The 25,122-nt window shown below is 32.5% G+C and overlaps 3 protein-coding genes and 2 long non-coding RNA genes across 6 annotated transcripts in view; 3 read left to right on the top strand and 2 right to left on the bottom strand.

Annotated features, from left to right (window-relative positions):
- The window catches only part of LOC103580456 (uncharacterized), a 35,788-nt gene extending 17,228 nt beyond the window's left edge, over positions 1-18,560 (bottom strand). The window contains exon 1 of the long non-coding RNA XR_008404453.1: positions 16,891-18,560. This is a non-coding gene — a long non-coding RNA (uncharacterized LOC103580456). The remainder of the gene's footprint in view (positions 1-16,890) is intronic.
- LOC103570909 (uncharacterized) lies at positions 1,253-2,941 on the bottom strand. The gene is made up of 2 exons (XM_053742566.1): positions 2,848-2,941; positions 1,253-2,736 (listed from the first exon to the last, which is right to left on the bottom strand). The coding sequence occupies exons 1-2, from the start codon at positions 2,872-2,874 to the stop codon at positions 1,444-1,446; spliced, it is 1,320 nt and encodes a 439-aa protein (XP_053598541.1). The 5' UTR covers positions 2,875-2,941; the 3' UTR covers positions 1,253-1,443.
- On the top strand, positions 8,885-9,722 carry LOC103570908 (uncharacterized). The gene is made up of 2 exons (XM_008548800.3): positions 8,885-8,989; positions 9,102-9,722. The coding sequence occupies exons 1-2, from the start codon at positions 8,963-8,965 to the stop codon at positions 9,543-9,545; spliced, it is 471 nt and encodes a 156-aa protein (XP_008547022.1). The 5' UTR covers positions 8,885-8,962; the 3' UTR covers positions 9,546-9,722.
- LOC128668815 (uncharacterized) lies at positions 11,004-13,654 on the top strand. Its single transcript, XR_008404452.1, has 2 exons — positions 11,004-11,857; positions 11,970-13,654. It is a non-coding gene; the product is annotated as an uncharacterized LOC128668815 (long non-coding RNA).
- On the top strand, positions 16,160-24,453 carry LOC103570905 (probable serine/threonine-protein kinase DDB_G0276461). Of its 2 annotated transcripts, none has more exons than XM_008548795.3 (3): positions 16,160-16,270; positions 18,567-23,577; positions 24,177-24,453. In XM_008548795.3, exon 2 carries the CDS (start codon positions 18,774-18,776, stop codon positions 20,442-20,444), a length of 1,671 nt encoding a protein of 556 aa, XP_008547017.3. In that variant the 5' UTR covers positions 16,160-16,270; positions 18,567-18,773; the 3' UTR covers positions 20,445-23,577; positions 24,177-24,453. The 2 variants fall into 2 exon arrangements, with proteins under 2 accessions (XP_008547017.3, XP_053598540.1); XM_053742565.1 differs by having other exon boundaries at positions 18,567-23,628.
- The last annotated feature ends 669 nt before the right edge of the window (positions 24,454-25,122 follow it).

The following is a 25,122-nucleotide window of genomic DNA, read 5'->3' as shown; positions in this document are numbered from 1 at the left end:
CGGAGAGAAAAACATGGGAATTTTTCCCATTTTGCTTAGAAGTAATTCCTATGTTGACAAAGCAAATTTTGCTTTATCAACAAGAACTGAAAGAAAAATAGAGTTTCAAAGTTTTCGATAAAATTTTGTGTGATTAAATTTAATTTTTTTTTAGTGCCTACCAATGAAAAAATGGTTTTATAAATTCAATTAATATAAACGTGTGCGTAAAAGTCATTTGCTTCGTGTTTCCGTTAGTATATAATGATCCATTCAAGTAATTAATTTTCATATACTTAATAAATGTTAGACATCATACAACATTGTACACGTCTCACACTCACTCACACATAAATAGATAAACATACCCCTACTTAGCTTAAATATACTACTGAGTACTGTGACTGTATATCTATTGTATTACTGAATACTTATTTAGTCTTAATAATAAATCTCAAGTAAACGCATCTACCTCTGTTACTTGTGGTGTATCAATCCTCCCTTATACCATTTTTATCAATAAATTACGTGAAAATAACAGCAGTTTACAAATATTTTCTCTTTCCATACATGAGAAGTTTTACATTGTTCACATGGGAATAATTTCCATGTTAACACTGAAAATTTCCCCATGCTGACATTGAGGAATTTTCTAAGTCATTAAAAGAATTCTAGTAATGTTAACACAGGAATTTTTGGAATGTCTGCATAGAAATTTTTCCTATGTTAAAATGGGAAAAATTTTCATGTTAACATTGGAACTCTTTCTATATTACATTGATATTTTTGCAATGTTGGAATAAGAAAATTTACATTGTCAATATCGAAATAATGTTTATGTGACAAAGCAAAATTTACTATGTGACATGGTTACAATTTACATGTTGACATAGTAAAATTTACAACGCTAAGAAAGGAATTTTCCCTAAGCAAAATTGGACAAATTCCTTTTTTTTTCTCTCTGTGTACACTCTTTGCATATATATTTTTTAATATCATGTGTATTAAGGCTAGATTTCAAGAACTGTTAAATCCACGACCAACAATTATCGATTTCTATGAGATTTCCAAAATATTGTATTTTGAATGAAAGTTCCATGATTTTATTCATTGTTGAGGATAAGTGGCACAGAAATAATGCCGTAGTTCTTGTTAAAATGCTAAAAAGTCAGTAAAAATATTAAAATTGCTGAAAAGGAGTATAAAATCTTGAATAACTGATGAGTACAATGGAAATAAGATGTAAAATAGGTTACAATATTTTGAATAGAAATAAATTAAAACGTATTTTTATTTATGAACGAGTTTATTGAAAATTAAGTTGACAGAAAAATATCAATTTTTCAAATAGTTAGCAATTATACTATAAATCTGATGTTGTTTTTGCTGTACTATGGTTTTTCAGCTTAGCCATTGTGAAAAAAATTACCATTTCTGTCTAATGAGTGGTGGGGTCTCAAGATTTCAATCCGATTTGTTCGGTGATGTGCTGTTGGGAGATAGAACATCCATGACATATAACATACCATCAAGAGCAGTATCAACAATGAGAGCAACCTCTCCAGTCGAATTTCCAGAAACTTTATTTACCCCTGAATTATTATGAGATCCAGAACTAGGACCGACTTCTTCAGGTCCATCATTTGGAACATGGCTAGCTACTTTGGGAGATAGAACATCCATGACATATAACATACCATCAACAGCAGTATCAACAATGAGAGCAACCTCTCCAGTCGAATTTCCAGAAACTTTATTTACCCCTGAATTATTATGAGATCCAGAACTAGGACCGACTTCTTCAGGTCCATCATTTGGAACATGGCTAGCTACTTTGGGAGATAGAACATCCATGACATATAACATACCATCAACAGCAGTATCAACAATGAGAGCAACCTCTCCAGTCGAATTTCCAGAAACTTTATTTACCCCTGAATTATTATGAGATCCAGAACTAGGACCGACTTCTTCAGGTCCATCATTTGGAACATGGCTAGCTACTTTGGGAGATAGAACATCCATGACATATAACATACCATCAACAGCAGTATCAACAATGAGAGCAACCTCTCCAGTCGAATTTCCAGAAACTTTATTTAACCCTGAATTATTATGAGATCCAGAACTAGGACCGACTTCTTGAGGTCCATTATTTGGAACATGGCTAGCTACTTTGGGAGATAGAATATCCATGACATCAAATACAGCATCGAGGGCAGTATCAACGATGACAGCAACCTCTCCAGCCGAATTTCCAGAAACTTTATTTACCCCTGAATTATTATGAGATCCAGAACTAGGACCGACTTCTTGAGGTCCATCATTTGGATCATGGCTAGCTACTTTGGTAGATAGAATATCCATGACATCAAATACAGCATCGAGGGCAGTATCAACAATGACAGCAACCTCTCCAGCCGAATTTCCAGAAACTTTATTTACCCCTGAATTATTATGAGATCCAGAACTAGGACCGACTTCTTGAGGTCCATCATTTGGATCATGGCTAGCTACTTTGGTAGATAGAATATCCATGACATCAAATACAGCATCGAGGGCAGTATCAACAATGACAGCAACCTCTCCAGTCGAATTTCCAGAAACTGTATTTATTCCTGAATGAGATCCAGAACTAGGACCGACTTCTTGAGATCCGTCATTTGAAGCAAGGCCAACTAGTGACGGAATTTGTGGAGTAGAGGCTCCAATCTTCAACGGATTACATTGAGAACTTATCACCAGCGTTGCTACCAGCTACAGAAAAAAATATCAATCATATTTTTTTTTCGATAATGAGATTCAGCAATAACGTCATGCAAAAGCACAAGGAACCATTTTTTATTGTTAAAAAAAATTTACACTTACCAGATAGAAAAGATTTAACTTCATCATTATGCCTTTCGATGTACACTTAGACTAATAACTGAAGCCGAAACTAGATATTTATACTAATTATCAAACATAAATCACAAAGGAATCCGTCGGCTGGGGATTTCCAATTACGTAGATTTCGATAAAAATTATCATGTATTAAGTTAACGACTTATTTGTTTCAATATCATCTTCTATTGTTATCAATTCTAAATTTCCCTTTAATCTTATTCTTTTATTTTCTAGTGATTTCTTATATTAATTATTATTTCACAAATTTTTATTAATTTCCTAACATCTTCCAACAAAGAATATGAAGTTAATTTCGAACATGCATATACTGTATTACACGTCAGTGCGTAGTCATGTTATGAAATCAGACTCGTTTTCTCATAGTTTTCTATATTATACATACAGATTATATATTAGGGTGGCCCAAAAAACCGACTATTTTTTTTTCGAGTCTCTTACGAAAATCCGTTGGTTTACGATGTTTTCAGAGGCATTTCCAAAAATCAGCTCGATAAAAAATTTTCAAGAGATCACTCACGAATTTTGAAAATATCAAAAATTATCGAAATTTGAATTCTTATTTCAACTTTTTTTCTTCCTCGTGGCAGCAATAGTTTATACTAGTGAAATCATGTCTACGCTGAAAATTTAAGCCCAAGATTTCGATATTTGAACCTTGCTCATGAATTTTGAATGTTTGCGAATGCTGTTTTTTAAATTTTTTCAAGCGACTCTTGAATATTGACAGTAAAGCTTCTCGATTTTTTCACCATTAATTTTTATTACAATGATTGAAAATTTAACCCGAGAAACAGAAATAATAAGTTATTTACATACCTTTTTATTTTTTAAAACAATTTTTGGGTTTTCTCGCTTATTCAAAACTTACCAAATTTCATTGTTTAAGAATTTCCTGTACATTTTTGGTTATGCAAAAGTTCTATTTTAGTAAGATGACAATAATTGAGATATAAAAAAATACAGAAACTAATTCAAAGCATTAGTCACATATTATCAGTTAATATTCAAAATATTCGAGCGCCGTTCAAATATTTGAATTTCGGGCTGAAATTTTCAGCATCGATATAATCTTACAAACATAAAATATTGCTTCCACGAGAAAGATAATATTTAGAATTAAAAAATCCGAATTTCGATCATTTTTGATATTTTCAAAATTCGTCAGCAACCTCTTGAAAATTTTTTATCGTCGATTTTTGGAGAAGCTTCTCAAAACATCGTAAGCCAATAAATTTTCATAAGAAACTCGAACAAAAATAGTCGGTTTTTTGGACCACCCTATTGTAGATACATATATATGCCATACTTTTGAAGCATTGAAATTTTTTTTTAAAAAAGAAATCAACATCTTTCATGGTTTTAAGTCCAAATAACTTATATATTACACATTAAAATAAATATTCGTTAATTTTTTCTTGTCGCTCATAAAATAATCTTCTCATTTGTTTACACTGAATGATTATATTTAGTTACTATTAATACCATTAGGTTATAATAACCATCTAAGCATCCAAGATACAGTGCAGATTATGAATATAGCATTACTTTATTTTGCGTAAATGTTATATTAGTATATCATCTATATATTTTTTGTCAAATTCACTATCTGAAGTTCTCCGAGAAAGGTGTCTTTTTTAACTCTCAATAACGTATAACACTATATATGCATGTTCGAAATTAATTTACTAAATCGATTACGAGAGAAATCTACCATTTTAACTGTCGGCTGGTTTTTCTTTAATTTATGGCAGAAAATGAACCCATGGAAATTTGGCTCCATTAAGGGGACCCGGTAGTCTAGAGGCTGAAAATTTCTTGATTTAAAAAAATTTTTTTTTTATATGCTAATAAATATCAAACCTTTTGAAATTTTGAGGGATTATTTCATTGTTTTTTGTTACATTTTGGGAAATTACCCAAAATTAATTAAAAATGAAAATAATTTTTAATTATTTAATTTTATCCAGGTTTGGCCTCGTTAGTCTCTATAGACCCCTGGTGGGCCGTGGTCGTTGATTATTTTATTAATTATTAATTTTAATTGTTTTTCGCGATTTAAAGTATTCTCGTTGCCGGTTCCAACTCCATATTTTTATTATGACAGCAGGTGAATGGATGGAAAATCGGCAGGGAATTTGAAGGAAACCCGAATTGCTGTTGAACACTCAGGGTTATAGGACAGGGTGGAACTGCTAGTAAGCGCTCGCCCCTGGGTATTAATAGGGATATGGATAGGTCATAGTGTAGGTGAAAATATTGGGGTGCCAATTGGCACCCCATAATAAGGTTGAATTAATTTAGAATTAACTACGAAGTTTATTAACTATATAGAGAGCAGAGCAGAGGTTCAAGCTCTAGGTAAAAAATGTAATTTATGACTCTATACGAACTAAAGTTGATCATATAAATGAATCTATATAAACTAAAGTTGAATGTTTAAACGACTGTATATAATCCAAAATTAAAATCCATTTTGAGTAAAGTAAAGAATTTCTTTGCTTATGAATTTAAAGCTAAACCTGAGATGAGCTGTTTTTCTTACATACATGTATAAATAATTAAAATTTTTAACTTTATTTATGACCCTAGTCATAAGTAAAATTCGAAATTACAATTTAATTGTACCTTTTGACGTAAGTCAATCAATATTTCTATTTCTAAGATAATATAAAGTTCAAGAGGTTCTTGGCAATACAAAAATTTAACATAATTATTTTAGACTCCACTGGCTAAGCTGGCACTTAAAAATATTGAACTTGGTCGAGTTGATTAGTCAAATATAGTATAGCTGTTGATTCTTCGGATGCAGTTAATCTTTATATCGGTAACGGTATTGGCTCTGAGACGTCTTTGCAGCTTGTCCGAAGTTAAACTCGACCTTCCAACTGTTTTTGACAAACAGTGGAGGTTTTGAAAATTGATGATTATAAATAGCTCAACGTGTATAAATTTACCGTTTATACACGCGAGGAAACTGATTGTAGGTGAATTAACATCACACGTAGAGCGGGAAGTATCGTTGCCGATTATTTTGGAAAATCTATTTTTCACACCGCGGTGTTTTTCCGTGAGGCTCCGATGATGATATTTGAAGTTGGTCCAATTAAACTCATTTTTAATCCAGATTAAACCAGTGTTATGAGGGTATACATAGAGTTCAAATGAAAATTCAATAAGAGCCATATAAAATATTAACACTGAATAATGTTTTGATCTTTTTACATTCAATAAGATCAAAAGTGATTTCGTAACTACTAACTCTTCTTGATTCAAGTTAGCGTATAATTTTAAGTATATAATATTACAGCAATCAATATTATGATAATCATATTTAGTTTCCAGGAACATAAATTTGTCTGGAGGTGTTTGTAATATTAATTTAAATATATCCTTTTTCAATGTAGTTATGTTAAAATAAAATCGTAAACGTTTCTTTATAAGAATTATCAGGTGAAATATAAAAAACATAATGTAAAATATATTTGTCATAAAGCTTGAGCCTGAAAACGTAGAGCCACTAAATTTATTCATTCCATTATTATAATAATGCTTATAAAACTTTTGTTGCCTTTTATTTTGTGGATTATTTCCTTTTAAAACAACCCACGCTTGCGAATAAATTTTTGAGCCCAATGATTGACCGTAATTATTTTATTCTTTACTCTCCACTGAGCAGTAAGGTAGTCCTTTTTTCAGATTCACGAACTCAACGCGGTCATTTTTATCCATATGCTCGATCTCGAAGGCTCCACTGGCCCGGATCGGCATAATTTCATTTTTCGTGGTTGCGAAAACAATAAGCTCGCCAACCAGGCTATTTGAATTTTCGGCTCTCAATAAACCTTGAGCAGTCCGAACAATACGATCTCCTGACGTAGCCAATATAGGCAGCTTCCTTTCGACATGCGCGTGATTCGAATTATTACTATTTAAACGATTAAAATCAATCATTGGCTTCAAATCACATGAAACTCTATTTAAATTATTTTTAAATGGAACGTTTTCAGGCACAAATGTATTTGAGTTTAATTCTGTCTTATGGACAGCATTGACTCTACTAGATTTGATCTATTGAAAATTCCGGAATGAGTTTTTGAATTTGAATTTTTCTGAAATTCATTTATCGCAGCCTCGTTTAAAAGACGAGCTTTTAGTTTTGTAGAGTCCGATTCTACTACCGGTAAAGTTCTACATCGGCTCGATTCTTGTTCTCGAAACCTAAGTAATCGAGCGCGTCTCCGATGTCGGAACATTTAATTGATAGTTCATTACGAATATTTACTACATATTCCAATGTAAATGATTATAAGCATACTAAGTTATGCACATTTCTGAAATATTTTATAACAAGGTGTTGTCGTGAGTCAATACCGGAAACATTTCACTATCTAATAATTTTCTATTAATAACCGGTGGTCGGCAAATATTTCAATTCTGCTAAAAAAATTACTTGAGATCAGTTTTGAGACCTGATCGTAATACAACGACTACGTCTTAGTTTCACAATATACCGAGATATACTCTTCGTTAAATCAGCGACGAGAATCTCAACTGATTCCAAAAGAAACTAAAGTGATTGCTAAAGAAACAATAATTAAAATATTTACCCAAAATATCCACGCAGTATTTTCCGCATAATAATAAAATAATTTTTATCACGTAATATATTCAAATATACTCGCGAAAACGCCTTTACAGTTCCGTAGCAACAATTTTAACTATATTTTTAAATATAAAAATAATTAATTCATAGAGATTAATTTAAATAAAATAAAACAATTCTCAAAACATAATCGTTAGTTTAAATAATAATGTTGTTTGTAATTTGTCTAGTGGTCATTTAGTAATTAATAAGTTCAATATAATGAACAACTGTTTTTTTTTTTGTATGTTAATAAATATCTAACCTTTTAAAATTTTGAGGGATTACTTTATTGTTATTAATATATACAAAAATGCTTATAGCTAAGAAAAAAAATTATTTTTAGTATTTAAAAGATGGCGTTGAAGCCAGCTCCTTTAAAAAAAGAGACCAGGGCGGTGTTGAACAATTTAGCTCTTCTATAGGTCTGAAACAAAAAAATTTAATGGATTTTTAATCAGTATAAATATACCTATCGCTGGAACTAGAATGAAAAAAAAAATTTTTTTTGAAAAAGTGGCACTTTATTGGAATTTTTAGTCAAAAAATTGCCTTTTTTTTCGTAACATTTTGCATGTTAAAAAATAGAAATATTCAACGCAAAAATTTTATTCTAGTACCAGATATAGCTGTTGGTGTATTAAATAACATATTTGAATTTGAAAGCAATCGACCAGATAGTTTTTTTTTTTTTCAACTACGCCAGGCAGAAAAAAGTAGTTTCGAGATAAACGCGTTTAAAGTTTTAGTTAAAGAAATTCTGAAAAAAACTAGATTTGAACATATACTTACGATTAATCAGCTATTTCAGCACCATATTTTTCTCGTGTACACTTCTTCGGTTTTTCTTGTTTTTCATTACATGTTGAATTGTTTATCATTATTATAACATAGGTATAGAAACCAAAGCAGATGTTTTCCACCTCACATTAGAATAAAAACTACTTACTCGGCGGGCCTGCTAAATAGCTTTGAGAACATAAAATACTGGGAATATCATCACCATATTTTCACAGCATATTTTTGAAATACTATACATTCGAAATATGCAAAAAAAAAAAACTCGATTTTTCAAAATTTCTAGACCACCGGGTCCCCTTGAGTGAATATTTATTTTTTCATATTCTTTGCTGGAAGATTTTAGAAGATCAATAAAAATTTGTGAAATCATAATTAATATAACATAAATCATTAATATAATAGAAATCACTAGAAAATTAAAGAATAACATTTCGGGAAAATATAAATTTGACAACAATAGAGGATGATATTGAAACAATTAAGTCGTTAACTTAATGCATGATAATTTTTATCGAAATTTACGTAATTGGAAATCCCCAGCCGACTGATTCCTTTGTGTTTTCTGTTTGATAATAAGTATAAATATCTAGTTTCGGCTTCAGTTATTAGTCTAAGTGTACATCGAAAGGCATAATGATGAAGTTAAATCTTTTCTTTCTGGTAAGCGTAAATTTTTTTTTTACAATAAAAAATGGTTCCTTGTGCTTTTGCATAACGTTATTGCTGAATTTCATTATTGGAAAAAAGATATGATTGATATTTTTTTCTGTAGCTAGTAGCAACGCTGGTGATAAGTTCTCAATGTAATCCGTTGAAGATTGAAGCCTCTACTACACACATTCCGTCACTAGTTGGCCTTGCTTCAAATGACGGATCTCAAGAAGTCGGTCCTAGTTTTGGATCTCATAATAATTCAGGGATAAATACAGTTTCTGGAAATTCAACTGGAGAGGTTGCTATCATTGTTGACACTGTCCTCGATGCTGTATTTAATGTCATGGATATTCTATCTCCCAAAGTAGCTAGCCGTGTTCCAAATGATGGACCTCAAGAAGTCGGTCCTAGTTTTGGATCTCATAATACATCAGGGGTAAATAAAGTTTCTGGAAATTCGACAGGAGAGGTTGCTCTTATTGTTGATACTGCCCTTGATGGTATGTTATATGTCATGGATGTTCTATCTCCCAAAAGCACACCACCGAACAAATCGGATTGAAATCTTGAGAGCCCAACACTCATTAGACAGAAATGGTAATTTTTTCCACAATGGCTATACTGAAGAACCATAGTACGGCAAAAACAACGTCAGATTTATAGTATATTTGCTAACTATTTGAAAAATTGAGATCTTTCTGTCAACTTAATTTTCAATAAACATTTTCATAAATAGAAATACGTTGTAATTTATTGCTATCCCAAATATTGTAATCTACTATACATAATATCTCCATTTTTCCTACAAATATTCAGAATTCTATATCTCTAGTTAGCAATTTCTAGATAATCACTGAAATTATTTGTCCAACAAGAACCACACCACCATCGCCTTGCTACTTTCCTTCGAAAAATTCGTCGAAAATCATAAAATTCTCGTTTGAAATATAATAATTTGAAAAATTTAAAGAAATTCATTCTAAGAACGAGTTACATTACTTGAGAAGCTGATCAAAAGAGACCGTAAATACGGAAGCTTTGCATGATTTAAAACACATTTTAGTACATTATATGAAGATTTATCCGGGTTAAGTGACAAAATGTTGTTTTCAAATATTTTGACGCTCATATTGTTTGAACTCATCAATCGTTTTTGACGTGCAATGTACCAATCGATGCGTTCCATGGAGTTCTAGATCTGTTAAGATGTAGGAATCGATCGGATGACTCACTTCAAATATAATTGAAAAAATCTGTCTTTGACCTATTCTTTCTCGATCGATATCTCTCGAACAAATCGACCGATTGAGATGGTCGTGGTAACATTCGATGCGTTTAATTGATTCCTAGAGATAATTAGGTTTTGAAATTGATCGATTGAGTCGTTTTTGAAAAATCTTTTAAAATCTAAGAAAACAATTTTTTTTTCGTATTGCTTCTATATTTTAGAGTCTATTGGATCGATCGATCTAAAGTTTTCAGGAAAGTTGATGGCCAACGAATTCTTTACATTGCCTCAAAAACCAGTGCTGCCAGAAAGTGCGATATTTTTACCCCCTCCTGAGATTAAATAGCATTGAGTGTAATGGCAGGAGGGGGTAAAAATATCGCACGTTTTGGCAGCACTGTCAAGAACTCATACAATCGATCAATTCATTCAAAAGATATGGAGAGCTTCTACCCCCCCCCCCCCCACACACACACACACACACAGATTATCAGACATCATCTTGAAAATATTCGGATTAGCTTCCCAGGACCTCAAAACGTTGACATCTGATGAAAAGTCAATTTTTGAAAAGCGGGATGAAAACAATCTTCCCGAATTTTCGAAAATTTACAATATTTATGCGGGAATTTAAAAAAAAAAGGAAACCACTTCTACAAATTTATCGGTATATCCATTATTTATCAATAACGATAAAAAATTTAATTTTCTTACTTCTTATAAAAAAAATAGAAAAGTTGTTGTGTAAAAGAATTGTTCGAGTTTTTTTTATTTCTAAATATTCCACTAATTCATTAAAAATTAAAAATTCGAATTCTCTGCTTTAATCGGAATTTTTAATGGAAATCTATGACGATAAATAACATGACATATCAATGCTTCAAAGATTGTAGATGTTTATAACAGGGCTAAGCTGCTACTCTGGTCGTCCTTTTATCAAGGGCGCCACTGGAAGTGATAACGGCTTCTCAGAGCCGGATCTTAGATGATAAAAAAAAATTTTAAGTCGATTTTATCAATTGTTTGCTAGGCTGTTAATTGCATGATAATCTATTTTTTGAGTCTACTGTAATATCTCTTGTGAAATAAAAAGAGTGGGAACTATATAGAAGTAATTAATTTAATTGACAGTGATTGTTTTTATAATTTCTATATAAAATACTTATTGTGCATTTATATATTTTAAATGTGTAATTGTGTCGATTTTAATGTTAAAAAATGAATGTTGAAATTTCAGACCAACTGGAGAATTTTTTTTTTAATTTATGGCAGAAAATTTATCCATAGGAATTGGGTTTAATCCAGTGAATATTAATTTTTTTTCAGATTTCTCCCTGGATTATCTTAGGATATTAATTAAAATTCGTGCAATAATAATTAACACATGATAATCACTAGAAAATTAAAGAATTACATTCCAGGAAAATGTAACTTTGATAACAATAGAGGATAATATTGAAACAAATAAGTCGTTAACTTAATGCATGATAATTTTTATCAAAATATACGTAATTGGAAATCCCCAGCCGATTGATTCCTTTGTGTTTTATGTTTGTTAATTAGTGTAAATATCTACTTTCGGCTTCAGTTATTAGTCTAAGTGTACATCGAAAGGCATAATGATGAAGTTATATCTTTTCTTTTTGGTAAGTGTAAATTTTTTTTTAACAATAAAAAATGGTTTCTTGTGCTTTTGCATAACGTTATTGCTGAATTTCATTATCGAAGAAAAGATATGATTGATATTTTTCTCTGTAGCTAGTAGCAACGCTGGTGATAAGTTGTCAATGTAATCCGCGGAAAATTGAAGCCACTACTCCACAAATTCCGTCACTAGTTGAAACCTCGGCAATCACTCGAAAAAATTGGTTATTATGCACAGAATGGTCTATTTCGACCTCGCAACTACCAAGTGGTCAATTCAACATCTGGATCAACTGCCGCTAGAGAGTTATAGCATTCATCTTCAAACTCTGATCAAAATTCTTCATATATAATATCATTTCATCTTATGATGTCTATAGACTTAAAAATTTAAACGATCATTGCAAACATTCTTTTAACAATGCCCACCTACGCAATCATTGCATAGCAAAAACAACGTCAAACTTACCAAACCTAATATATTTGCTAAGTATTTGAAAAATTGATATCTTTCCGTCAATTTTATTTTCAATTAACTCGTTCATTGATAAAAAAATTTCTTAAATTATTTCAATTCCAAATATTGAAACCTATTGTACACGGAAAGAAATAGGTGTTGCAACAGCACATAATCCTGTTGCAGCAACATAATTCTTATGTTATAACAACAAGACACATCTCCTTGCTCTCACAGGTTGTGTCCTGTTGCTGTAACATGAAAATCCTGCTGCTCTGACAGGATTTGTTCTATCGCTGTGAAATGAAAATCCTGTTGCTGTAACAGGATTTTGTCCTGTTGCTCCCACAGGACTGCGTCTTATTGCAGCACCTACTTTTTTCCGTGTACATATTATCTCCTCTAGCCTTGATACCCATGAGAATTCATATACAGTATATATATTACATATATTTGGCGACGATACTTTAGAGTTAGATTGCAATGATCACTGCTTAAGTCGCCAAATACCAAAGAGTGAAACGTCGTAAGGGACAATGAGAAGAGGAGAGATGGAAAAATGTATTTGATAGGTGAGAGGCGTTTCGTCAAAGTATACAATAGCTGAGACTCCTCAGTTAAGTGCGTACATCGTATACCTCACCTAAGACGCCGTGTTGGAAGTTATATGTTGAAAAATGTTATATATTGAAACAGGCATAGAGACGAGGTACTGTGAGAGGTGCAAATGTATTTGATATACCCACAAGTTTTACTTATCTAGAATATTTCAAAAGTTGTACTAAACTCCGAGAATAATCATTCATCAAAATAAATCTGTGGCTTAGGCCCAGATTGAAGGAATGTTGACATCTATTCATCAAAATTCAATGTTCTAGATCGATTATGATTTTAAACAATCTTAAGGTCATTACTTTGATTATAAGCAGAATATCATTAAAATTATCAAATAAAATAAAAAAATCTGGGCGTCGGTTGACCCTGCGGGCCAGCCCCAAAACTTCCCGCTGTTTTCGACCTCAAAGAGCTCGAAAACATTAGTGTAGATATATTTTCGAGCTCTTCAAACTCGAAAATGCTATCACATGCAATTGTTTTTTTACGATCTTTTCAAGCTCTAACAAGTTACCTGTTATGCTGAAGTTTGAAAATTTAAGAATCGAAAATCATCAATGAAGCGGTTTTTAAAATTTAGTTCCTGATTATGTTCAGTAAAATAAGTGTATTGAGGCAGAAATCAATGTCGGGGATCAAAATCAAGATTCAAATAAGTTTTGACTCATGTAAAAAACAATAAAATATGAAATATCCGACAGAAATATTAAAAACTATGTTTTATCGATTTTTTTGTTGATAATATGATTTAAACTGTAAACCAAGTTCGATGACACTATATGATCAAAGAAACCATAAAAAAGATAAGTTGGTATGATATCAGGCACATTTTAATACATTATATTATGATTTATCCGGAAAAAATAACATAAAATGTTATTTTTTTAACTTTTCAACGCCGATATCTTTTGAACTAATCAATCGATTTTGATAGTTGACGTAGCAATCGGCGCGTTTTATTGAGTTCTAGAGCTGATTAAAATTTGAAATCGATCGCGTCAGTCGTTTCGAAAATATTTAGAAAAAACCGTTTTTCACCATTTCTTTCTCCCGCGATAACTCTCGAACGAATTATCCGATTTTGATGTTTGAGGTAGCAATCAACGCGTTTTATTGAGTACTAGAGCTGATTAGATTTTGAAGTCGATCGTATGGGTCGTTTCTGAGAAATCAATAAAAAACTAAAAAAAAAATTTTTTTTTTTTTCGTAATTTGCAAATATTTTCGAGTCTATTCGATCAAATAATCTGAAATTTTCAGAAAAGTTGAAGGCCAACAAACTCTTTCGATTGCCACCTCAACCATCCAAATCGATTTATTAGTTAAAAAGTTACAAAGAGTTTACATACATACACACACACACACACACACACACACACACACACACACACACACACACACACACACACACACACACACACACACACACACACACACACACACACACACACACACACACACACACACACACACACACACACACACACACACACACACACACACACACACACACACACACACACACACACACACACACACACACACACACACACACACACACACACACACATACATACATACATACATACATACATCTGATGAAAACTCGATTTTCGAAAATCGGGGTGAAAACAATAACTTCCCGAAATTTTTGAAAATCGTCGATTTTCTTAGCGGGAAGTTAAAAAAATCTCTGAACCAGCTGACCTTGTAGGCCAGCCCCGCTGTTTTTGAGCTCAAACAACTTTTGTCAAAACACCTATTCGAGCTCGTCGAGTTCTGCAGTTTATTTCAATTCATTTAGATCATAGATCAGAGCTAATACTACTATGCGTAGACGTCTGATTGCTACTCTCATTTTACCAATCTTCGACTATTGTAATGCTGTATACGTTAACATTTCTGGTAATCTTCAAACTAAGCTGCGACGAAAATTCAACGCCTGCATTCGATTCATCTATCACATACCAAGATATGAGCACAAAACACAATATAGGATGCGTCTTGGCTGGTTAACGATCCAGAGGAGACGAGAATTCCTAATTGCCTGTATAATATATAAAATGCTACATCGAAATCATGACAGTATCCTTCGAGAGAATTTTCGAATCCTACTGTCTGTTCGAGATCGAGCTGTAAGGCGTAATGATGTGTTTTATCAACCAACGTGCAGAACTTCGACTTACGAAAAGTCGTTTCTAATAACGGCTATTAGAATCTGGAATCAATTGCCTTCTGAAGTCTTTGCACTAAGTACATACCAAGAATTTAGATCAGCGTGTTATTCACTATTCTATGAAACTGATAATGTATAAATGTAGATTTGTGATTTATGATTATTGTTATTATTATTATTTATAGTATCTTTGATAATTTGTATAGAGTTAATAATAAAAAATAATAAAAATAAAATTAAAATGAAAATAATAAAGTATATATATATATATATATATATATATATATATATATATATATATATATATATATATACATTTATGTATATAATATATATAATAACATTATAATATAATTTAATATAACATAACATAATATAATATTAATTATGTGTGTATTATTTTCATTATCTGTACACTTTGTATTTGCGGCCCTTAGGGGACATAAGTCTCAGGGTCCATAAAATTAATAAATAAATAAAAATAAAAATCAGAGCGTTAATGCATAAAATATCCGAGAAAAGTGTAAAAAACTGAGATTTTTCTTATATTTTTTGGATAACATCACTAGAACTCACGAAAGGATTGATATAAAATCTGTGGTGTCAAAATTAGTAAAATATTATTGAATTTAGAAAATCAGGTAAAAAAATAAAATATCAATATTTTGTTCGCTTATTAATTGCATGATAATGTATTTTTTGAATGTACGATAAAGTCTTTTGTAGATTTAACAAAGTGGGAAGTAGACTAAAATTTATCAATTTAATTGACTGTGACTGCATTCTTTTATTTTCTATAGAAAATACTTATCATATATTAATATTTTTGAATTCACGGCAAAAATCTAATGGATATTTAGTTTTTAGCAGTTCTTTTGCTAAAAGATATTAGGAAAATAATATTATAAATATATTATTCAAGAAACATCTATTGTTATTCAAAATCAACACAGAAATAAAGATCGAAATAGGAACCACACTGCGACAAATAAGTCGTTAACTTAATGGATGATAAATGTTATCGAATTCGTAGTTGGAAATCCCCAGCCGATTAATTCCTTTGTATTTTTTGTTTGTTAATTGGTAAAAAGAGCTGATGATAGCTTTGGTTATTAGTATTAGAGTTGATTGCAACGCATCAAGATGAATTTAAAGCTTTTATTTCTGGTAAGTGAATATTTTTAACTCCCTGCTAAAATATCGACGATTTTCGAAAAATTCGGGAAGTTATTGTTTTAGGAAGCCATTCTGGCTATTTTCCGATTGACGTACGAGTATGCCTGTGTATGTGCGTGTGTGCTTCTACGCGCGTATGTGTGAGCACTCTATAACTTTTTAACTAATAAAACGATTTATATGCTTCTTGTGGCAATCGTAAAAGCTTGTTAACCATCAATTTTCCTGAAAATCTCAAATTATACGATAAAATAAACTCGGAAATAAGTAAAAAATACGAAATTTTTTTGTTTTTTAGTTTTTGTAAAATTTCTTAGAAACAACTCGATCAATCGATTCTACAATCTGATCAAATCTGGAAATCAATAAAACGCGTCGAGCGCTGCAAAAACTATCTTAATCGGTTAATTTGTCCAAGAGATATTATTGGGGAATAAAATAGTGAAAAAAAAAAAATTAATGTAACGGGACTGTTAAGTCCACCTCCGTTTGACGGGAGACCGATACCTCGCCCTTTCGGGCATACTCGCGCTGCGTAACCCTATTTGTATGTTATGACTCCACCATATATTATAAAAGCGAAATATGAGCATAAGCTCACACTAGCTTACCCATTAGGCATGCAGTCCATGTGGGTGCCTTACCAACAGCCACCACGAGTCCGACCTCTCATGGACCCAAACACTCCTCCCATCTCAGGAAATAGAGAGACTCTGTTCAAAGTGGAGCTCGGAATGGGTCTCCCATTGTACCAAACTTCAACTCTGGTCAACCACTTGCTTAGGATTAGTGGTGGGATGCAAGTTCTTCCCAACCCATACGGGTTACCTCCACTTATAATCACTAAGGATTTGAGACAAGCCATTATATACATTTGTCCTCATTTGTCACCTAGTGTTCACTTATCTCCGAGCTTTTTGAGGACGCCATTAGTGTTTTAAGTCATAAAAATGGCGGCGACAGTTTCACTCAGGAATAAAATAGTAAAAAACATATTTTTTGAATCATGTTTGAAGTGACTTGATAGATTTCTCAATCCTGCCAGCTATAGGACTAAATAAAACGCCCCAATCGCTGCATTGAACGTCACAACCGATTATTTGGTTCAAAAGGCATTGTTGTCACAATTGTTGTCGACAAATTTAAAAAATCCTCAATTTACCTTGTTGTTTTTTCGATAACTTAAAATCAAATTTACTAAATGGAGCAAAAGTCATACCAGGTTTTCGTTTCCTTAGTTTCCTTCAATTACTACGTAATGTGATGCAACTCGTTCTTTAGTTTGGATAATATCATGATCGAAAGAATCAAAGTAAACCTTTTTTAAGATTTTTTTTTGGTTTCAATATATTAACCAGCTAATCTAAGTCAACATTTACTTCAATCCATATTTTGGTCATTTACATTGATTTCTGTCTAAATACAATTATTTTCTTGAGCATAATCGTGAATGAAAATTTAAAAATGTTTGTTCATTAATTATGTTTGATTCATAAATTTTTAAACTTTAACATACAACGTCACTTAATTGAGCTTGAAAATCTACGAGAAAACAATTGCAGTGAAAAGAATTCTTGAGCTCGAGGGGCGTGAAAATTGTTTTACATCAGTGTTTTCGAGTTTCTTGAGATTGAAATCAACGCGAAGTTTTAGAACTGCTCCGCAGGACCAAACATTGCCTAGATTTTTTTTTAACAATTAAAAATTATTTCATGTGCTTTTGCATAACCTTGGTACTTGAAGCGTCTCTTAACTTGGAAAGGAGAAACTTTATCAGGGACTGAACAAGTGGATAATAGCTTGTTGGGGACCCGGAAGATAACAAGTGAATAAAGCCCTTTAAACGGGATATGAGGAGAAATTGTGTCCCACCACGTATAGATAAGCAATCATATTGACCACAGCTGGGAGACTGGTACCATGGGAAGCCTTTTCAAGCTTACGCCAATCAGTATCTCTTTATTTTCTAAGATAGTCATAGTGTTTGGCTGACAGAAGAAAGACTCGTGGTGGCTGTAGCTAGATACCGCATGCAATGACGGTTTTGATTATAGCTCCGAGTAATGTCCATCTTAGTCGTAACTTGATTATATTTTTTGGTTAAGAGTGTCGTCTGGGTTGAAAGATGGGATGACTTCGCAGCGCGTGTTTACTTAAAAGGGCGCAGAAACAGCCTCCGGTAGAACGGAGGTGGTCCTTGGGCACGTTACATAAATTACTTAATTAATCTTGTTACTAAATTTTATTATTGAAGAAAAGTTATATTCGATGTTTTTTTTTTCTGTAGCTAGTAGCAGGTCTGGTGATAAGTACTCAATGTGAACCATTGAGAATTGAACCCTATACTCCAAAAAATCCGTCGTAAAATGGTCCTGCTCTAAGTAACGGACCTCAAGAAGTCGGCCCTAGTTTTAGATCTCGCTCAGAGCTACTATATGGACAAAACAAACAAAATTATGGCTCTCAAGGTTCTTTTCCCGGCTCTGAAACTTATATGGGAGCAACATCTGACACCAGAACTTCAAATTATGATGTCCAAGGCCTTTTCTCTGATTTAAGGTCGAATCGAAGACCAATAAGTGGATCTGGAAGTCCTAATTATGATTCTCGAGGTTTTTATTCTAGCTCTGAATCTAATATGGAACCGACGACTGAAACCAGGATTCCTAACTATGATTCTCGAGGTTCCCTTCCTGATTTCGGATCTAATTTGATACCAATATCGTGGCCGAATACTAATCACGGATCTCAAAGTTCTTCATCGAACTTTGGATCGGATCAAGGACCGACAAGTGGATCTAGACCTCCTAATCAGGACTCTCGAGGTTTTCATTCTGGCGGTGAATCTAATATGAGACCGACACCTGAAACCAGATATCCTAATTATGATTCTCGAGGTTTTAATTCTGGCATTCAATCTAATATGAGACCAACGCCTGAAACCAGAAATCTTAACTATGACTCTCAAGGCTTATTCCCTAATCACAACTATAATCCAGGGCAATTAACTAGAACTCCTATCGCTCAATATCCGACTTATCGTTCTCCCGATTCTTATTCTGATTACGAATCTGATAACTATCCAGGAAAGAATACTGTTTCTAGAAATACAAAAGGAGAGGTTGCTTTCATTGCCGACACTGTCCTCGATTCTGTATTGGTTGTCATGGATATTATATCACCCAAACGCCTACCACCGAACAAGTATTTTAATAGAACTAAAGCGAACCTTCAATACTTCGCCGATCATCCAGATATTTTCGAGTCACAAGATTTATCTTCCAATTATAATCCTAATTATATGACGTCAAGACCAACTGATTTAGAATATCCTGACGATGGATCGTCAGTTTCATATCCTGGTGTTGGCAACAATTTTCCTGTAAGACCAACTGGTGCGGGAGCTCTTAACGATGGATTCCCAAATTCATATGCTATTTCTGGTTTCAATCCTACTTCAAGACCGCCTGGTTCAAGATATCCGGAGGATGGATCCCTAAATTCATATCCTAGTTCTGGTTTCAATCCTACTTCAAGACCACCTGGTTCAAGATATCCGGAAGATGGATTACTAAATTCATATCCTAGTTCTAGTTTCAATCCTACCTCAAGACCACCTGGTTCAAGATATTCGGATGATGGATTCCCAAATTCATATGCTATTTCTGGTTTCAATCCTACTTCAAGACCGCCTGGTTCAAGATATCCGGAGGATGGATCCCTAAATTCATATCCTAGTTCTGGTTTCAATCCTACTTCAAGACCACCTGGTTCAAGATATCCGGAAGATGGATTCCTAAATTCATATCCTAGTTCTGGTTTCAATCCTACCTCAAGACCACCTGGTTCAAGATATTCGGATGATGGATTCCCAAATTCATATGCTATTTCTGGTTTCAATCCTACTTTAAGACCACCAGGTTCAAGATATCCGGAAGATGGATCCCCAAATTCATATTCTAGTTCTGGCATTAATCCTACTTCAAGACCGTCTGGTTCAAGATATTCTGACGATCGATCCCTAAATTCATATCTTAGTTGTCGTAACAATTTTCCTGTAAGACCGATTGGTTCAAGAATCCTCGACTATGGACCATATTCATATTCTAGTTTCAGTTACGATCGGACTTCAAGGCCAACTTGTTCGAGAACTAGCTATGAATAACAAGATCCATTTCGTAGGGTATCAGCACCTAAAAGTGTTTATCCTTGTCAAGATCAAGTTAGTTTAAATGGTATCGGATCGTCTAGCAGTTGGGTTCAAATTATGAAACTCCGACACTCACTAAACAGAACCGATCATGCACATAATTATTTATGACGACCTCGAAACTACGAAATGGTTAAATCATCTTTTAGCTCAACTGCAACTAAAGAGTGATAACATTGATTTTCCAACTCTGATCAAAAACATTGATTCATAATTCTAATCCATCTTATGACATGTACAGATTTAAAAATTTTGACGATCATTACAAACATTATTTTCAAATCAGCCCAGCTATGAAATCATTGTATGGCAAATAAACGTCAGATTTGCCGAATCTCATATATTTGTTCATTGTTTAATAAATTGATAACTTTCTGTCAACATTATTCTCAATAAACTTGTTCATCATTACAAAAATGTGTTAATTTATTCCAATTCCAAATATTGTTACCTATTGGACATATGTACTATCTACATTGCTCCCAATAATTATTCAGGATTCTATTTTTCTGTTTATTAATTTTAAGATCTGTCCTGCCATTTTTTTCTTTCCATCAAGAGTCATGCCATCATTTTCTCGTTGCTTTTCTTCCAATAAATTCTTACGAAATCATAGAATTTTCGTTAAAAATACAGTTGAACATTATCTTGGAACCTCCCTCCAATCTTGACCCTCACGCTGTTTCCCACCTGATGATATACATTTGTGTATCTTCTAGATGGTAGCCAGGGTCTAAGGGTCGGAGCCAGTTCCGGCCCTATTATAGGTGAATTTTAGCGACATGGCGCTACCCAATTAGTCTGTAATTCAGGTAGAATTCGATTTAGGGGGCCTCTGATATGGCCCCGGTTGGCCAAAGAGTGTCAATTAACACACAAATAGTGTGGTAGATGGCTGTAGGGTGACTTAAATATTCGCACTTGATTTTCAAGTCGAAAATCAAAAACGCACTGTTACAATCTGTATCTTCAGTCTTCAGCAAGTCTACATTATCTTGAATGTCTGAAGCAAGATACTACCGTAAAATTCGTTAAGTGAATTGGAAAGAATCCTTTACCTTAAAAAATTATACACCTATTTGTTATTAGGAACGCCACTTATCATTCATTACTATGTTTAAATTTATTGTTTTGTTGACTTTGATATTGAAAACTAGATGTCAAAATTTCCGATCAATTTGAGAAACATTCCAAATGTATGACAGAAAATTTACATATGGAAATTGGGCGCTATTTAATGAGTATTTATTTTTTGCGAGTTACTTCGCTAGAAGATGTTAAGAAAACAATAAATTTTCGTAAAATAACTATTATTGTATGAAATCAGTACAGTAATGAAGAACTCCATTTTGGCAATCACTAAATGCGAAAAAAATCGAGAATAACTTTGAGGCAAAGAAGTCATTAATTTAATCGATAATAAATTTTATCGAAATTGTAGTGGAAAATTCCCAGCCGATTGATTTTGTGTTTTTTGTTTATTAATTAATATAAATAGCTAGTTATAGCTATAGTTATCGGTCTTAATGTTGATTGTGACGCACCAAGATGAAGCTAAATATTTTGTTTTTGGTAGGTGTATATTTCTTTTTTTTTCACCAATAATGAATGATATCTTATGAGCTTTTGTGAACTAATTATTTAGTTTCATTAATAAAGAAAAGATATTATTGCTATTTTTTTCTGTAGCTAATAGCAGCTATAGTGATGAGTTGTCAATGTAATCCATTGAGAATTAAAGCCTATACTCTACAAAATCCGTCGTAACTACAAGATTCTAATCGTATAGAATAGGCATCTCTTCATATCTATCCTCGTCGTCATCAAGTTACACGGAATGCTGGTGGCTGGGGTACTGAAGGCTGGGGTTCTAGCAGCTCGAATTCTGATTGGTAGGGTACTGGGAGCTCGAATACTGATTGGTGGGGTACTCGAACCTCGAATACTGGTGGCTGGGGTACTAGCGACTGGTGAAGCAATTAATGTTAGAGTTATGACACTTTAAAGCCTACTAAACAGAGCTGGTCATGAATAGAATGATTTATTTTGACCAAGATGTAGTTAAATCATCATTTGGCTCAACTACTAGTAAAACGTCATAACATTTATCTATTAATTCCAATCAAATGAATTTAATCAGATTTCTAATTCATCTAATAATATCAACAGAATACTAAATTAACACTAACGCTGCAATAATTTGTTCCAAAATAGCTTTGCTGCCGGATCAGCATACAGGAAAAATTACTCCACATTAATCTAATTTAATGACGTTGTTAATTATTTAATAAATTGTAAGCCTAAAATCAATGGCAATTGCAATAAATTTGGTCACCAATAAAGATACGTCTCAATTTTTTACAATCCCGAAAATCGAAAAAGATTTGACAAAATATTTATGTCGTTCCTAACAATGATTAAAGATTATTTATCCGTATTCAGCAAATTCAAGATTCTGACTAGCTTTTATCTTTTCAACAAAAGTTATGTCACAATAAAAAAAAAAGAGTTAGTCATGTCACAAACAGAAATAATTTTTGTCTGTAATGCACTAATTTAAAAAACTCCGAAAAATTAATTATTTTTATCGATCAGGATTTAAAAGTGTTCAAAGTCTAATCTTGATGCTTATGATAGTATGGCAATATATTTGTGAAGTAATTACCAATAAGATACTAAATGGATTTAGAAAAAAAGACCCAAGTTATGAATTTAAAAATGAAATTCCATATATCAGGGTACCATTTTAGAAACTTAGGTATTCTAGGGCGCTTTAAATATTTTTCGATACATATAATATATATTTTTCTTTGTTGTCATTGAAATAAATAAAAAAATAAAATAATAATTACATACACCAATTTATTGGTAAATTGATTTTTTTTTATCAAAACGATAAAAAAATGTAATTTTATTTGTTTTTAATGTGAAAAAATTATCGAATTTTTTATTACAAGTCATTAATTTAATGGGTTTTACGAATGATATCCATTTTTTAATGACCTAGTGTTGCTTTATTTAAAAAGGAAAAAATTTAAATTGTTAGTATACATTGTGACTTGTCAAAATGCGTTCGATTTTTATATTTGTAAGTAAATTGCACAAACATATTCTAGTAGTATTCTTAAGAATATTACACGTAAGTCTGTAAGTCTGTTAAGTCTTAAGCAAGTCTGCATCATTAGTCTTGGAAGTCTAAAGCAAGATACTACCGTAAAATACGTTAAGTAAATTTGTAGTAATATTCGCACAAGACAAGATCCTTACTAAAAGTGTATTAGCTTAGGCTCGTTGCAGAATTACTTGAGATACCAGGACACAGTCACTTTCGCTGCTCCTGCGTAAGCGGTCTATTTGGCATTAGTATAGAAAATTCAGTGGGGCCCATTCTATATAGTTTTGTCGAGTGATGATATTATTCATTTGTAGCACTTTCAATTTAAATGAGAGCCACTGGGTTTGTAACAGGTACTGTGTTTGAGCTTGGAGTGACTTGGAAAAAAAAACCTGATATCTTAAAAAATTCTTCAGTAAGTCTGATTGAACATTGTTATAAGTTACGTATGTGGCTTAAAAATTCGCTGCAGACTAATAAGAAGCTTGCTAAAGGACGTTCGTGAGCTACCTTGCTTAAGATAATGCTATTAATGCAGTGGGCATTGGAATAAACATTAATTTTTCTTACAGTTCGGAATAATTCTTATAAGTTCCGGATATGAATCATCTGGAAATAATAACGCTTTTCGATCTACTACGCTAGGTAGTTACATTTACACAGTAGAGTATAATTTCCAAGCAGTTCCTGTCACTCCAGATGAAAGTAACAATGTTGAGAATAGAAGCAATGATGTTGTTTATAATAACAATCAATACAATGGCAACATTATGAAACCTATTATTGCTCCTTGAATAAAAAAAAAATTCTCTATGATTCGAAAATTAAATAAATAATTTTTATTCATAATCTGTTGTCCTCTTTTTATTGACACCCCGAAATTTCGTGGTTATATGTAGTTAGGAAATACTACGAAATTAAAAAGTGAATCTAAAAAGTATTTTAGAAGTTATGGAGCAGAATTCCATTTTGGCGCCCGATTGTAGGGCTCTATTATTAATTATTGTTTAGTTCTGGAGCTATGTTCGTCTTTCAAAATCATTATTTAGATGATTAAATAATGACGTGTTCATATATTCGTAAAAAATTTGATTTTTTAAAAAATTTTTTTTTTGTCCAATTGCTAAGTTATACCATTTGAATTAAAAAAATCCGTCCATCGGTTGATCCTGCAGGCCAGCCCCTAAACTTCCCGCAGTTTTCAAGCTCCTTGAGCCCGAAAACATTATTGTGAATACATTTTCGAGCTCTTCGAGCTCGAAAATACTGTTGTATGCTATTGTTTTCCAAAAAAAACCGTTTTTTAGCATTTCTTTCTCCCACGATATCCTACAAAAGAATTAACCGACCGAGATGATTGAGGCGGGAATCGATGCGTTTCATTACGTTCTAAAGCTGATCGAATTTTGGGATTGATCGGATGAGTCGCTTCAAAGATAATCGAAGAAAACCTAGGACCTCAAAACGTCGACATCTGATGAAAACTCGATTTTCGAAAGTCGGGGTGAAACCAATAAC

Source organism: Microplitis demolitor, chromosome 10 (genome assembly GCF_026212275.2).
Source record: "Microplitis demolitor isolate Queensland-Clemson2020A chromosome 10, iyMicDemo2.1a, whole genome shotgun sequence".
Taxonomy (NCBI): domain Eukaryota; kingdom Metazoa; phylum Arthropoda; class Insecta; order Hymenoptera; family Braconidae; genus Microplitis; species Microplitis demolitor.
This window is presented reverse-complemented; position numbering and strand designations above follow the sequence as displayed.

Bases quoted from the DNA above. Each gene is read 5' to 3' on its own strand.
- LOC103570908 (XM_008548800.3), top strand. From the start codon at position 8,963: ATGATGAAGTTAAATCTTTTCTTTCTG. The intron at 8,990-9,101 runs GTAAGCGTAAAT...TTTTTTCTGTAG, and splicing joins AGTTAAATCTTTTCTTTCTG to CTAGTAGCAACGCTGGTGAT.
- LOC103570905 (XM_008548795.3), top strand. From the start codon at position 18,774: ATGGGAGCAACATCTGACACCAGAACTTCAAATTATGATGTCCAAGGC.
- LOC103570909 (XM_053742566.1), bottom strand. From the start codon at position 2,874: ATGATGAAGTTAAATCTTTTCTATCTG. The intron at 2,737-2,847 runs GTAAGTGTAAAT...TTTTTTCTGTAG, and splicing joins AGTTAAATCTTTTCTATCTG to CTGGTAGCAACGCTGGTGAT.